The sequence below is a fragment of the Rattus norvegicus genome, chromosome 19 (assembly GCF_021556685.1).
Source record: "Rattus norvegicus strain SHRSP/BbbUtx chromosome 19, alternate assembly SHRSP_T2T, whole genome shotgun sequence".
Lineage (NCBI taxonomy): Eukaryota > Metazoa > Chordata > Mammalia > Rodentia > Muridae > Rattus > Rattus norvegicus.
Window position 1 is genome coordinate 22,364,168 of NC_141552.1, and position 15,958 is coordinate 22,380,125.

At 47.6% G+C, this 15,958-nt stretch overlaps 3 protein-coding genes across 5 annotated transcripts in view; 1 reads left to right on the forward strand and 2 right to left on the reverse strand.

Moving 5' to 3' along the window:
* The window catches only part of LOC147999107 (uncharacterized), a 924,037-nt gene that overhangs the window by 396,115 nt on the left and 511,964 nt on the right, over window positions 1–15,958 (reverse strand). The gene's annotated exons all lie outside the window — the stretch shown is intronic.
* The window catches only part of LOC147999123 (disks large homolog 5-like), an 85,187-nt gene that overhangs the window by 32,603 nt on the left and 36,626 nt on the right, over window positions 1–15,958 (forward strand). The gene's annotated exons all lie outside the window — the stretch shown is intronic.
* Window positions 11,263–15,242, reverse strand: LOC147999125 (disks large homolog 5-like). Its single transcript, XM_087596146.1, has 6 exons — window positions 15,086–15,242; window positions 13,893–14,052; window positions 13,281–13,424; window positions 12,481–12,647; window positions 11,656–11,761; window positions 11,263–11,532 (listed from the first exon to the last, which is right to left on the reverse strand). The coding sequence occupies exons 1-5, from the start codon at window positions 15,210–15,212 to the stop codon at window positions 11,697–11,699; spliced, it is 663 nt and encodes a 220-aa protein (XP_087452272.1). The 5' UTR covers window positions 15,213–15,242; the 3' UTR covers window positions 11,263–11,532; window positions 11,656–11,696.

Genomic DNA, 15,958 nt, shown 5'->3' on the forward strand with positions numbered 1-15,958 from the left:
TGTTAGGATCAAAGGCCTGTGCCACACCACCACACATCCTTCTGTTTAAAGGAAAAATGTAGTCTTACAGGTCAGCATGAGTTTAGCCCCGGTATAGACATTTTCCTAGGCCTTAGGAGCTGTAGAGTTCATGAAGGATTTGCTGCCTTCCCCTTTAGCCTGGCTAACTATGAGAGCTGCACACCCATGGGTGTTTGCTTCACAAGAGTCTGGAGGATTTGGGTCACAGGCTGAGGTAACTGTGTAGAGCAAAGGATGCTTGGTGAAGGTCAAGTGGGTAAAATGCTGAAATGCTGAGAGATTAGGCCTATGGTAGGCGCCTCCTACACCTGAGACTTCCAACCCCGAAAAGCAGGGGGTAGAGAGTGAGGATGCACAGTGCACACAGGTCAGGAAAAAGCCATGTTCCCGAAGCCTCCATGAGTGGTGGACAGGCTCTAGGGCACCATGAGGGACCTCAGGAGCTTCTGCACTTTGTAGAATTACAGGGTTATATGTTTCACATGCCCATGATTTGCCCCCTGCAGCAGGGAGAAGCCAACACCAGAAACCTCCAGCTCCCAGCCCTGCTTTTGCCATGTAGGTTTATCCAGAAAGAGGTTGGAAGTCCCTGGACCTGGAGTCTCAGTTGGTTGTAAGCCACCTGACCCTGGTGCTGGAGACTGAACCCAAGTCTTCTGCAAGAGCAGCAAAGACCTGTGCACTCCCTGGCCCAGCCAGGGCTGTGAAATGGGATTTATTTTCATGCTGAACAAGCCCAACAACAGTTTAGGTCCCTAGAAGCCACGTAAACCTGGATGCAGTAGTGTCTGTCATCCCGCCCTTCCTACTGGGAAATATGAACCTAAAGTGGACAGTCTCTAGGATTAGGGGGAAGGGCTAGCCTAGCAATCACAGCCATGGATGAGAGGTAGGTGAGGACCTGTGCTCAGTTTGTCTCTGACCTTTACACAGGCACACACACACCTGTACTCACAGAAACGCCATACAGACATACGTGAAAAAGGAAATAAAAACAAACAACATTGAAAATACAGTATACTGGGGCTGGAGGGATGGCTCAGTGGTTAAGACCACTGACTGCTCTTCCAGAGGATCTGAGTTCAATCCCCAGCAACCACACATTGTGTCTCATAACCATTTCTACTCTCATATACTACCCTTTACTGTTGTGTCTGAAAACAGGGACAGCGTACTCAGATGGACAAAATAAATAGTTTTTTAAAATCCTTTTCTTAAAAAAAAAAAAAAAAACTCTTCTGTGACACATGATCATTGTGTGATTCCAAATGTCGCTAAATCAGTAAAGTCCTATTGCTACATGGTGCACCAGTTGTGTAAGCCTTGGTAGTAGAATGGCACAGTTGAAAATTTGCTGGTCACAGTGACCAGGCAGCCTAGAAAGCTAACCATGTGCAGAGAAGGCTGTGCTGTGTCCTAGTCCTCTACCCCACACTGCCCCTCATCCCTATGAACAGAGCACAAAGAACAGATGAGGAATGTTCCAGGATTCTTTCCTCTTTGATTGCCTTACTAACCTAGCCCTGTGCTACATGTAACCTTGTCACATCCTCTGTCCCATCCCTAAGCCCTCATACCTGTCATATAAGACAGGGATCTTGCTTTGGGGGGAAGCTCTGGTCCCTCTCTGTCCTAACAGGCTCTGAGCCATCGCTGAAAGAGAGTCCTCTGAGGACTGAGGGACATCCATAGCCAGTTCTCTGACTTCCAGGAAGGTTTGAGGAACGGGGTCCTCTTCTTGTGGTGCCTCTAGTAGGAGCAGCCCACACTTGGGCCCAGCTCCCACTGTCAGAAAAAGGAGGGTGGCTCTGGTCTTTGCACAGCTCTCCAGCTGAATGAACAGTGCATCTCTCCTCTCTCTTTTGCAGGAAGTCTCCAGTCTCTGGTGCAGGTGCTGTTCCCAAGACAAAGGAAAGGAAAGTGCTAAGTGAGGGTTCCCAGGATCCTTTAAAACATTATCTGCATTGTCTTCATTAATGTTTCTGTTTAATTTTTTATTCCATGTGTATTGATCTCCTTGTAGGGGTGTGCATGCCAAAGCATGAGTGTTGAAGGTGGAGGAAAAGCCATGGGAGTCACTTTATCCTACTGTGCGGGGTCCCAGGCTCTGAACTGGGTCATTGAGCTTCTTTACAAAGATCTTTCATGCTGAATTTATTGCTGACTCTGATTTCAGGGAGAGCATCTCATACAGCCCAGACTGGCCAGTAAACTACTGATCATCCTACCTCAAGCATTACCATCTAGTTCATGAAAGGTTGAGTTATTGACATGAGGAACTGGGGATGGGCAGAGGTGCATGACTGAGGCTATCTCTGCTCAGTGGCATGCCTTTGGGGACAGATAGTTTTCATCACTGAGGTGTCATTTGAGTACAGTGCTCCTCTGGAGAGAAGGAGTCTCTTTTGCCAGGGCATCAGGCTCTCCAGACAGGACTTGAAGGTGGAGGTCTGGAGGCCAGGCCTGCATTCCTCTTCAGAAGCTGCATTTACCACTCTGGACAGTGCTATAGCACAGGGTCACATATCCAGTTCCACCCTGAGACATGCTGAGTCACATGCAGTTTGTGCTGAGAAGCAAACTGGGGTCTCCTGCAAGGGCAGTGTGTGCCTCTCAACCACTTACTCATGCTTTCCTTAATTGTACACTCGAAGTGGGGCGGGCATGACACATGTGGGGGTCAAACACAAATCAAGGGAGTTTTTTTCTCTTTTTGTATCAGAGAGGGCCTAAGGATCAAACTCAAGCCCTCAGGATTGACAGTGATGCCTGGACCTGGTGAGTTCAGGGTAGGGGATGAGGGTTTAGTCCTAGGGATGGAGCCCAGGACCTCACATACGCTAGGCAAGTGCCTAATCACTGAGCTACATCCCCAGCAGATGTTGGTTGCAAGAGAACTTGGGCCCTCACCATGCCAAAGGAGCACTCTATCACTAAGTGGCCCCAGCCTGGTAGTCTTGTTTGTAACCTCTGCTGTGTTTGCATGCTGCCTGAGCTTATTAATATAGCCACATCCTCAGGGTGACAAAAACTTCATGGAGACTCCCACTGTCAGATACCTGAAGACAGGTTTCAAAGAGAACAGGTAACCAGTGCAGAAGTCTCAGAGTGTTCCTGTGAAGTACATGGAATATAAGTCCCAGATGACAGAATGCTCAGAACACTGGTGTCCCCACTCTTGGAAGTAACCAGGGCCACAGATCCCAGTCTTTCATCACACCTGAAGACCCCTAGCTTGCATGGTGGCACATACTTCTCATCCCAGCACTTGGGAGGCTTAGTCAGGAGAATCTCCTGAGAACAGGAGTAGGAGGACAGCCTGGGCAACCCATCAGGTGTTACCTGCAGGTCTAGTTCCAGACATAATCCTAGCATGCAGTCATCCCCGGCCATGCAGGGAAAGCATCATGGCACACCAGGAAGCCAGTGAGGCCCATGTTGCTTGACTGGGCAGCTACTTGTTAGCCATAAGGACTAGGGCTCAGAGTGCCCAGAGGCTGTGAGACTGAGGGTTTCAAGGACCCAGCAGCAGGCCAGATGGTCTCAGCCTGGACTCGATACTGAAGAAGGAAGGAGCCCTGAGTCCTGGGCCAAAGCTGTTAGTAGCCCCATGACCTGGGCTGCTGGTGGCTGCTGGGGTCAGGAGCAGTGTCTTGGTGGGTCCTGCTGTGGTGAGAGAGAGCAGCAGAACTTCTGGAGGACAGAGAGGGAGCAAAATAGAACAGGAATCCAGTGTAGAGATCTTAGAGTGTTTGTGTGAAGCAGAGCTAGGAAGTGGGTTGCAGGGGCAGGGGAGCAGCAGGCTGTTCCTGTAGAGATGAGTCCAGCAGCATGGGGTGGGAGAGTATCTCAGGGGAGTGGCTCCTGTCCTTCCAGGACAGTCTCCATCAGAGACTGAAGGGCTGGGCCTGAGAGGCGAGGGGAATTAGGGATGAGGGAGAGACTAGAGAGATGTGGGAAACGGATGCACCTAGGAGTGAAGCAGGGCCCCCAATGTGGGATGGCTGAGGCCCAACAGAGTTGGATGTTGCTGATCCTACATTAGGCCAGGCCAGAGGGCCCAAGCTCCAGCAGCCAGAAAGGAAGCCAAAGTGTCTGAGGAGGCCTGCATCAGATTGCTGCATCTCATGAGGGTCCCACCAGTGGCCAAGGCAGGATTTGTTGAAAGCAAGGTTGTGGGTATAATTGTTCTCACCTCAGAAGGGAATAGGTGGCCATGGCTCTCACAGGTACTGAGGGTGCAGGGACAGGAGACCTATGGACTGACCTTACTGCCACAGGGCGGCTGAAGGCTCTTGCTGCCTTCAGTTAGTTGTTATATTAACCTGGTAGCTTCATTTCTTGAGAAGCTTGGGTGGATGAGGTGTAGCAGATCAAGGTCCAGCTGTGAGGAGGGATCCAGAGTGTTCCATGGTTGGCAAACAGGTTCTGAGATCTGGCCTGTGCACTCAGGCCAGTGTAACTGTTTGTCTTAGCTGCAGGCTCAAGAGGGTTGAACTGTCCCAGGATCAAACACCACATGTGCCCTGTGTTTTCCAAGCTTTCTCATGGTTGCAAGCGCTGGGCGATCTCACATGGACTTTTCCATCATTCCCTGAGCTCTAGGTGACTCGGATGGATCATGGAGATATCTCTAAGCCTATGCCAGCACAGCAGTGACATCATGGCAGTGTCCTCTAGGGTTCCAGGACTGGATCTTTTTTTTTTTCTCTCTCTGCTGATACAAGGAATAAGACATCCTATAAAACAAGGCCAAGCCTTCCTAGAGTTGAAGCCCAGAACACACAAGACTCCCCCAGGGATGGGCCCATCCAAGAAGGTGTGGGATGTTTTGTGGCTTAGGTTGTTTCACGGTGAGTATGAAGTGTCTAAGACGCATACATGTAGCTGCTTGGGAGCTGGGGAGGTCATGGGACCCCCTAGATCTGATTCTACAGATGACTGTGAACATCCATGTGCTGGAAACTGAACTCTGGTCCTCAATCACTGAGCCATCCCACTGGCCCCTGGCTGTCCCTTCCTAGAATGTTTCTGTATTTCCTCCTACTTGATGCCTTGATGCTGGCTCCTAGCCCAATGGCCTTATATACAAGATGAATTCTATAAATGTCTTATAAACACTAAGTATCCTGTGAAGGGTACTAGTGCCCTGTTCATAACAGGAAGGCTGAGGAATCCAGTCTGCAACAAAGAGAAGGCTGGGTGCTTTTCCTGTCATTCAGCATGAAGGGCCAGTCATGTTTTCATTGTAGCGTCCTGGTTATGCTCTGGGTCTTCCTGGTGCAGCAGTCCTGTTCTGTGACAAATGATGTGTCTCCTGCAGGAGGAAGAGTGGTCGAGTCACAGTACCTGCAATATGAGAAGAAAACGAAAAAGGTGATGAAGTCCTTGACTCCCAGAACCACAGGAAGTGGGTTAGGTGGAGGGCAAGTAGGGAGACAGCTGAATCCTGAAGGACACTGTTGGGACCTTTGCCAGGTGCCTCTGTGACATCCAGACTTGGACACAGGGATGAGTCTGGGTAGTCTAACATCAGCATATATCAGTCTCCATGGTCTATGGCCCCTGCACCTCCTCACTGCTCCTCTGGCTTTGGAGACCTCAATTTTGCCAAGCCTTTTCTTCAGGACCATCCCCTGAATTATCCAGGTGGCTCCTAAGAGACAGGCAGTGACAGCAGACATTTGGTATGGATCACAGGCGAAATTGTCATGGTGCTTTGTGCCATCCTACCCAGAATGCTGTGAAAGGCCCCACTTGGGTGGTGTTCACTTCTGGAATGCCCTGTGTGATAGTTTCAGCTGTGAATAACAAGGCTAGCAGTTTCTACTGCTGCCCACACAGGCCTTCAGCACCCTGAAAGCTGCAGTGCTCACTTAGAAGGGAAGCACATTCAGGACAGGGAGAGCCCTGAGGTGCTCAGTCAACTGCCTGGTCATCCCTGCAGGGACACCTCACCCCTGCAGTGTGGTCATCCCCGCAGTGACACCTCACCCCTGCAGTGTGTGGTCATCCTCGCAGTGACACCTCACCCCTGCAGTGTGTGGTCATCCCCACAATGACACCACACCCCTGCAGTGTGTGGTCATCCCCGCAGTGACTCCTCACCCCTGCAGTGTGTGGTCATCCCTGCAGTGACACCTCACCCCTGCAGTGTGTGGTCATCCCCGCAGTGACTCCTCACCCCTGCAGTGTGTGGTCATCCCTGCAGTGATGCCTCACCCCTGCAGTGTGTGGTCATCCGCGCAGTGACACCTCACCCCTGCAGTGTGTGGTCATCCCTGCAGTGACTCCTCACCCCTGCAGTGTGTGGTCATCCCTGCAGTGACGCCTCACCCCTGCAGTGTGTGGTCATCCCTGCAGTGACTCCTCACCCCTGCAGTGTGTGGTCATCCCTGCAGTGACATCTCACCCCTGCAGTGTGTGGTCATTCCTGCAGTGACACCTCACCCCTGCAGTGTGTGGTCATCCCTGCAGTGATGCCTCACCCCTGCAGTGTGTGGTCATCCGCGCAGTGACACCTCACCCCTGCAGTGTGTGGTCATTCCTGCAGTGACTCCTCACCCCTGCACTGTGTGGTCATCCCTGCAGTGATGCCTCACCCCTGCAGTGCAGACCTTTGGACCTTTGGCCTTCAGGTTCCGGATTATCTGTTAAACTCAGTTCATAATCAGAATGTTTTGTGTTCAGCCTCTGCCTGGACTGTACTCCAAGAAGAGTTCAAGGGTTTCTGTGGCAACATCTAGCGATCAAGCCTTAGCAAAAGGATTCCCACATCACCCTGCAGGCAGATTCCCATAGTCATCCCTAGTCCATTTAAGCTGCTGCTGAAGATGCCTTGAAGGCATAGCCACATCGACCCTGTGTGTTCAGAGGTGATGTTTTCATTCAGGAACCTGATGCTGAGTCTTCTCCTAACCCAGCAGGCGGTCCCTGCATCAGGCTGGAGTCTTGAGTTTCTGTGTTGTCCTGATAACACCTGCTGTGTTCTCCTGGGGCAGAATGGATCTCAGAAGGTCTGGGCCAGTCTCCCTGGTTGAGGATTCCTGCAAGGCCTCATCTCCAATTCCTGAGGGAAGGTGTAGGTTAGGAGAACGCCTGGATTTGAAATTCAGTGTTTTCAGATTTCAGGATTGGATGAGGGGAACTCAGCGTGTGCATGTGTCCATGTGTCTGTATGCATGCACATGCAGGCCAGGGATGGACACCAGCAACCTTCCTCAGTCACCCTATGCCTCTCACACAAAGGAGCTCTCACACAGAAGCTGTGGCTCACAGATGAGGTTGCTCAGGCTTAGAGTCCCAGAGATTCTTCTGCTGTGCTTCAAAACTTTGAGAGAGAGAGAGAGAGAGAGAGAAAGACAGAGACAGAGAGAGACAGAGAGAGACAGAGAGAGAGAGAGTGTGAGAGAGAGAGAGAGACAGACAGAGAGAGACAGAGAGAGAGAGACAGAGAGAGAGAGAGAGAGAGAGAGAGAGAGAGAGAGAGAGATATTCTACCAGCTTGTACAACCATGCATGCACATATGGATGCCAGAGGGAAATATCCTGTATCTTCCTTTTCGAACAGGGTCCTAATCAACTATCAGGTCTCTATATCTTAATATCTAGCAGGGGTCCCAGCGTGAGCATAGCCAGGGCATACACATGCTTGGCTGTCAGGCAGGCAAGAGGCAGAGATCTTGTTCTATTTTTCATGGTTAATGCTCTTAGTGCCCTTGAGGGCCTGGCGGACACCTGCCTGGAGACGGCTGGATCTGATGCTGGCCTAGACAGCCAGGGCTATTGATGATGGATGTCCAAAGTGGCCCTCATTCTTGGCAAACTTCTCTCCTCTAGTCTAAATGTGCTTGGGTGTTTAATGCAAGGACTGGGTTGTAGTTTTCCTCTTCCATCCTGCTGCCTCCTTGTTTTCTCCAGCGGGTCACCTGCCCTAGTGAGGAAAGAGAAGTGTGTGAACCACAGCACCACCCGCCCATGCTTCTGCTTGCTGGTCTGTGGTATCTGTTGATGGAGAACCGTTCCTGTGGCGGTCAGTCCTGTTGCTGTTTGTGAGTTTTGAGGATTTACGTCAGTGTAGTAATGTGCACAGTCATCCTGGGAAACCCCACAGGAAGTTGGTCCCCAGATTTCAGCACACAGAAGCACAGGCCAGAAGAGATGCCCAGGTGTTGAAGGAGGTCCGGTAGATGTGCTGTTAGTTTCCTGTGTCTGATGCATGATTGTCCCTTGCTTAATAAAATGTATACACAAAACTCTTTAAGTGTCCCACTGACCTCTGAGAAAGAACATCAAAGGGAAGATGGCTTTGAACTCTTAACTCCCTGTTCCTGTCCTCATAACAGGTTTCTGTAGCAGCCAAAGGAGAGAAGCCACCTAAGGGAAGGAAGTCCAAGACAGTGCCTAGGAGCAGAAGTAGGGTCTGGCTGTAGAGGGGACAAGTGGCTGGGTATAGGGACTCTAGGATCACAAAAGAGGCTGCCTGGCATCTCCCACAGCAACGAAGACAGTCACGCATAGTCATGCTCAAAGGCCAGTCTGATCCAGAGTGTCCCTCATTTCCCAGGCGATTATAGATTGTGTCAGGTAGCAGTTGAAAACGGGCCATCAGGGCATGATTCAAGTGTTTATTAAGGTATCATGGCATCAAGAGTATATGAGGACATAGCCATATGTACACAGAACGACATGCAGATGCAGATAGCAGGGAGGGAATAGCCAGGAGCTCCTGCTTGCTGCTGCCTTAGGGGTTCTACAGAAATCCCAGTGGCACTTGGGAAGTGGAGGCAATATCAATTAGGGATTGTGGCCACATGGGGAGATTGAGACCAGCCATGTGCTGTGGCATCAGAACACTGACCAGCGATGACAAAATGGAACATAAAACACTGGTTGCTCAGCTTTGATACTGCTGACTGCTGATGTGGCCAGGGGCCATCCGGTTCACCAAAGGCTCAGCCAACAGTTGTCTCTCCACTCACCAAATGTCAAAGAGTGGCCCAGCTCCACAACCAAATGTGTGCCCACATTGCAATGGCTCCGGTACTGTTTCACCTCAGCTGCGGAGATCTCAGGATCCATGAGTGTCCAGCACACACACACCCGAAAGAGACAGTCTTAGGGGTCGTAGGCAGAACTGAGGGTGGTAAGCCTCTGCCTCACGGCTCAATGGCCCTGACCTTGGCATTGTTTTGGCACAAGAGAGCAAAGTGATGGGGACAGACAACCTGCAGTCTACCACGCTGGAAGGGCATGACTAACACTGATTGATCACATCCATGTGACTACTGAAGCTTTTCCTGCTCTCTGTAGTGGTGACCTTACAGAAACCATGCACACCCGGTTTAGACTGTATTAAAGTAGCACACCATTTCAGGGTTCCCTGCAAGGTACCATGGGACAGTAGTAGCATGAGTCTTCATGTATCTCGACAGTTTTCACTAGCGACCAAACACACACACACACACACACACACACACCCTTTACTGACATGGTGCACATTCTTTGCACACAGAAGAAAGTGAGTAGTACTGAAAACACACCAATCATGGAATTGATGGAGGGAGTTGTGGGGAAGCTGGGGCTTAGAGTTACTTAAAGGCCCTATGCAGGCTCTCCTTTTGTTGGAGGAGAAACTTCAAGTGCAATGTGGTTCTTTATTTTCTTTCTCTAAAGCACAGAGGGCTAGGGTGGATCACAGGGCTTTGAGCATGTTCGGCAAGTACAGTCACAGTGAATTAAATAATAGGGCTGGAACCCTATTAATCTTCTACAGAATTACAGAGCTGCCTGGATGAAGACTCTCAGCTGAAAAGGTGGACATCTCAAGACAGGCACTGGACAATGGCTGACAGACTTGACTGAAGACTGGAAATGTTTTGCTATCTCATAGGAAAAGAAGGCCCCTCCCACTACACTGTACTCTAAGGACAGTTTATTCAGGTTAGGATGACATGAACTATTGTCTCAGGTCACAGATGTCAGCACAAAGTATCCAAGGTGTTGTATGCCAATGGTAGCATCAACAGAACAAAGCACACAGTATCATGAAGACATAAATTATGAGTTTGTGTAGCAAGACCCAGGCCTCTTCCAGGTTCTTAGATAGTAACTGAGAACCTCAAATATGGTGGTGATGTGATAGTGTGGGGTGAATCTAGTTACAACTAGTTTGTATTGTGACACAGATGACACTTTTTGTGTCATGGTCAGCTTTTAATGAATGACTAGACTTAAGCATGAGAGTAACCAAATACTACATTGCTTCTCTAGCTGCTGAGCTTTTAAAAGCCCTGGGGTGACAGCAAGCTTTTGTGGACATACTGCATTGGTCCTTCTGTACTTTAACTCTCTGAGTCACCTCCACTCTCAGCAAGTTAGATCAATTCCACAAATTGGAAATCAGTCACCTGGAAAAAATACATTCTCAATACGATCCCAGATTGGCCATGGAAAAAGGGTAGCTTGAACTGTCCCACCAAGGTTGGGCTTGCACAGGCCTGCTCTCCAAAAGAAACCTGTGTTCACAGCTGCAAGCTACACTCACTATGGATGCTCTGGAGGTTCCTTCCTAAACTGCTTAGATTAAAATAATTTTCTTGCTAACAATCAAAAAACTGATTATGCCAATCTGGCCTACAAGAAGCTAGTTTCTATTCTGTATTTTATCAGATGTGCAGAATACATATGGTCATCACTGATAATAGGTGAAAGATCTGCTCTAATATGAAAACTAAGTGATGCTGGAGGATGATCCTGACACACAATGAGCAGTGGGAACACCAGAGCTCTGTAGGGATGCCTGACAACCTAACACGTTGAGCACGCACGCCTCAGTAAGTTCCCTGTGAACACACATCTCCTGAGATCTCTCTATTTAATTGGAGGTGATCCTGTCCACCTAATACAGCACCTCATGTGGAATAACAAAAGCCACCTGCAGGAGCTGTGGTGATGACTCACAGGGTAGAGCATCTGCTGCTCTCTCAGAAGAACCACATGGACCCTAACAATTGGGTAAAGTGTGTCAGTGATTAAATCATAAAGTGTGTGTCCAAGACACAGCCACATTATCCACACAAAAGATACTGTCACACTGGGTACACCTTGGTGACTTTGAATTCACTTATTAGCCCAGGCTCCATGGAACATGCAGAGATCAATCTGTAGCTGTAAGTTCTAGGTCCACAGGAAGGGACAGAACCCTTGAGTAAGAAAGATAGTCTTAAGAGTCAAGAGATAGAATTCAATTTTTATTCATAACAAATACATTTTTACAACAAAACAGGATTAAAATGAATAAAAATATTTAAAAATATTTGAAAGTAAAAATAGTAACAAGAACATATAAATATGAAACAACAAAAAGAAAACTTCAATTAAAATCATAACAAAAATATTTCTAAACAGCATATTCTTAACGAACATTTAGAAGCACAGACATATTGCTGTTTCTCCTCTAGCACAAATAATGAAAGGCGGTCCCCCAAGTTGTCTCTCAAGTGCTGTTTTCTGAAGAAGAAAGTGAGTAAGACCTCAATCAGTCAGGATGGCTTAGTGGTATATAAATTTAGGGTCTCTAATAAATGACAAATTAACGCAGAGTATGAATACTCATCCAAAAAATGTTGTTACCATTCAGGATGTTGGTCATCAGGGACTCCTGAGAAAGCAACTTATTCTTCAGGAAGCTCTCTTACTGGGGTGTGTCCAATTCCAGCTCTCTTGCACTTTCTGAGACCTGGGAGAGGAAGGCAGTTTTTCAGACACTGATTTGGTCGGGAAATGCAAGCCAGCTGTCAGAATGCTGCCTTCTACCACCTCAGTTCTATTGGACAGTCGACATGGACCTTTTAACTGATATCATTGTTGTTAACTCTGTGGGCAGGGCAAAATCTCCAGCAAGCCTCACAGTAATGTGGGCTGCCAATCTGGGACCCAGACTTATACCAGTGCAAACCAAGAACAAGGCAATGGGAAGAGACCTCATCGGGTTGCAGGAAGAAAGGAGATGCCCATATGTCACCAAGGTTAAAGCCAATGACAAGTACTAATTTGACATTTGCACTTGGTTCTTATCCCAAAGGTGCTTCCGACACAAGAGGTCATATGACCACAGAGTGTCAATTGTTCAAGAACCAAGAAATTGTTCAAAACTCTACATAGGATCCAATCTATCACATGGATATGCAATTATGAGATATGTTATTCATCTGTCACCATTTCTAGACTGCAGCTTTAAAAAGAGCAGCAAAATATGCTTGCACAATAATTCAGTTTCTGAAAAGTGGTTAACTTCCCAGAATACTTGTGCATAGGCAGAGCAATGAACAATTCCATTACATGAGGTGGTTGGCTGGTTGTGAGTGTAAATTAGAAAGGTGGTAAGAGAAGCAAAGATGTATCAAATTGGCAAATTTTATCAGATATTTTTAAGCTAACACATCTGCTCATCCCTACCTGATAATGCTGGTTCTGGCCGTTGATGGTCTTTATCTTTCTTGTTGAAGTCAACCAAATATTTCTGGTTGAGTGCACAATCAAGATGTACCTCCTTGCTCTCCTGCTTCAGTGGGACCAACTTCTTCCTACATGTGTTCTCCATCAGGAGCTGGCTAAGCAGGTTTCTGGAAATACAGTATGCATAGTTAGATCATGCTGGCCCTTCCTCCCATTCCTACTCCCAAGTCCCACTAACTCTACCAGATCCCAGATACCCATGAAGACTTATTAAAATGCATCTTGATACATATAAGGCTGCTGCACAAACCATAAAGAGTTAATTCGGGGAAGAATAAATTGTTTGCTTGGCCTGACACCCATTAGTGTCCACACCTCTGAGAAAGAACATGGATCTACAACTATCCATGAAAGCCCAATGCATGGGGCCAACATCAATTAGTAGTGGGCCAACACCATCAAAGGAGGTCAGTAGAACCAAGAGAAGGTCATGCTAACCATGTGGTCCACGCACTGAATTTTATAAAACCTGGTGTGACACCATAGGTCCAGGTCAGCCTAATAACCTTCTGCTGACTTCAATCAGTGCTGTTCTATCTAGAGCCTTCTGAAGATGCCTAGACAATTCTGGGATGAGTAACAGTCTTTTATGGAACTGAAAACTGAGTCCTAATGACCCTGGAACACTGATGGGTAAATAGCATAAGAGATAGAACCAGAGCTGAAGACCGTCCAATCCAGAACAAAGAAAGTCAGAAATGGCCATTCCACAAGTGATAGCCTTTCTGACCAGGACTTACCTAGAGAAGGTAATCTCCTTCTTCAGCTTATGGTTGTTCTCATGGACCTCAGTGTTCTCCATCTCTAAGTTGTGCAGAATTGACATGACCGCCTCCTCCATTCTCTCCAGGTCTTCATAATATGGATTTGGCCTGAAGTGTGGCCTGGCCCCAAATGATAGAATACAATGAACATCGGCATTTAGGAATATATGAACTCAGGGTGGGTCCTATATTACTCCAGGCTGCTGCCTGGATCTTCCAGCACTCAGTCCCCTGCCTAGCAAGTACAGAGACTCACCATAAACTCACTGCAATTACAATCTTGCAAAGCCACCAGCTGTCAAGGGCTTTGCAAATGCACACTGGGAACTCACTCTCCCTGACTTTATCCCTGAATTCTTCATTCAGACCACAAGTTGTGCTTTTAAATAAGTGGAAGCAGATGAGTCCATTTTCAATCTCACTCCTGAGGAAGGGTAAGGTTCTGAATCTCCACTATATGGGAGGTGAGGTTTAACACAGGATGGTTAGGGAGGCACAGCTTTCTAGAACCCAAAACCTTAACAGGATAAGAAAAAAGTGACCTTGCAGACCCAGGAATGAAACAAGAGCATTTGGTGTGATTCATACCTGTTCTTCATGGATCTCTCTGTCAGAAACCTCAGGCGATCTCTCAGGTCATTTCTCTCCTCGGTAATGAGCTGCAGCTCTTTAATCAGCCTCTCCTTTTCCTTCATGGCCTGATTCTTGCTTAGGTCAGTGCCATGGGAAGATGTTTCTCTCCCAGCGTCTGTAGGTAGAAGAACACAAGTGAACCTGCATGGGGAGAATGCATAGAGTGTACATAGATCACAGTGAGGCCTAAACAGGAGAACAAGCCTGGAACCCAGTGTCACTGCTAGGCGATTGGTCTATGCTTAAGAGACCTCCTCAGGGGATCTCAGTTCTCGCACTACTCTATAGAGACCAAGAGATGTAAGCAGCCAGGTGTGCCCTATGCCGGACATCACGTGCTTACATGTACCACGGAGATGGCTTCTCCAGGATTATTATCAGCTGAACAGGGTACAGCTTGGTTTCAGGACCCTCACCCCTGTGGCTTCAGAACGCAAATGATAAATTCACCATCCACAAAACTTGAGTGATTGGAGACACTCAGATGTCCTACCCTGACACTCTAAAGCAACAACTTTGGATTTAAAACGCATTTCCAGGGAGGATATGTTCAACAGACTTATCAGTGTCCCTATGTGAAATACCAAATGCCCCAGAAGTGCGAATAGGTTCCAGGCTGAATCTTGGTCTACACGTTCCAAATAGTTTTGGTATTGTAGAAAAATTTTTGTAACATACAACCTCTAATATATAAAGCAAACGATGACCCTGCCAGTTAGAAGAAATCGGAGAAGGTCTAAGAACATAAGATTATTGCCTGGAGCACAATCTCTCCCTGTTACTACTGTCAGATACCCACTGTATTTAAAGAAGCAATGATAGTGAAATACATTGCTGCCCTGTCTAAACTCAGAAAAGGTGGACCCTCCATGACCACTGATGGTGTTATTATATCAATGTAACATACCAAATGAACTGAAAAGTAAAGACCAGAAGTTCACAGTATAATAGCATTGGCCTTACCATATCCTCCCAGTGGGGATGGGGAAACTAAAATTCTGAAATCCTTGACTTTAGGGAATTGTGATATTCGTGGAAATTCAATTCCTTTTCAGATGCTCCAGTTGCTGTGGCACATTGCTAGAAAGGTCAGCTTAAGCCTGCAGCCACCCTGGCAGGAAGCTCAAAATACACTGCCCAGAACTTACTCCACATTCCCCAGAAGTGCTGTCTTTCTCCATCATTACTTTGAGACGAAAGGCCAGACTCCTTCACTCTAGTCTCTCCAGAATCGACGTTCCCCCTCCCAAAACGCTTGCGAAGACGGGAAAACATGTCTTAGGGTGTAACCGCCAGACTCAGACTGAGAGAAACTAGGGCACTGGTTGTCACTACAACACAGGTGACATCACAGAGGATGCCAGAACTCTCTAGGAGACAATAGAATGTCCAAGAAGGGACAGCTGATGACACGGGGAGCAGACTTTGCCTCCTGCTAATGTTCTCCCTGTACTGAGCATAAGCAGAGGTGCCCTTTCCAGGAGACTTTCCTGGGGCAGAGCCACTGAGCATCTCCTGCTTCCAAAGCCAAATTTTCCTTAAGGCTTGATTATAAAAACCTTAGTAATTCCTATGCATCTAAATGAATGTTTCCTTTCAAATCTTTCCCAAAAAATGTCTCACTAACTCAAATTGTCCTCATTCACCAATGTTAGCCATTAAAACTTCCTGAGATTTCACACCAGCTTGAATATGCAGTCAAAAGTTCTCCTGTCTCATTATGTACAGGTGCTTTATATCACATCCAGAAATAGTCTGCATTGTAGGTTACAACATGCGCGTGTATTAGGGGAACACTCATGAAGTCATGTGCTTAGCAATCGACAATTGCCAGAAAATTCCTTAGGAGAAAGAGTTGAAGTCTTTAAGGTACTAGGAAAAGTGTGGAGACCAGTTGGCAGAGGAAAATGCAATATTAGAGCCACCAGTGAAGGGAACCTCATGCTGCTTGTGGGGTTCTGCTCATTGCACCAATGTCGCCAAAGGAGCACTGCTCACAGGCCTGAGTAAGATATACCACG

What these genes read in the sequence shown, in the direction of transcription:
- LOC147999125 (XM_087596146.1), bottom strand. Translation starts at nt 15,212, where the DNA reads ATGTTTTCCCGTCTTCGCAAGCGTTTTGGGAGGGGGAACGTCGATTCT. An exon ending in GCACTTCTGGGGAATGTGGA is followed by an intron (nt 14,053 to 15,085) that starts GTAAGTTCTGGG and finishes TTCTACCTACAG; the next exon opens with ACGCTGGGAGAGAAACATCT. An exon ending in AAGGAGATTACCTTCTCTAG is followed by an intron (nt 12,648 to 13,280) that starts GTAAGTCCTGGT and finishes CTGTATTTCCAG; the next exon opens with AAACCTGCTTAGCCAGCTCC.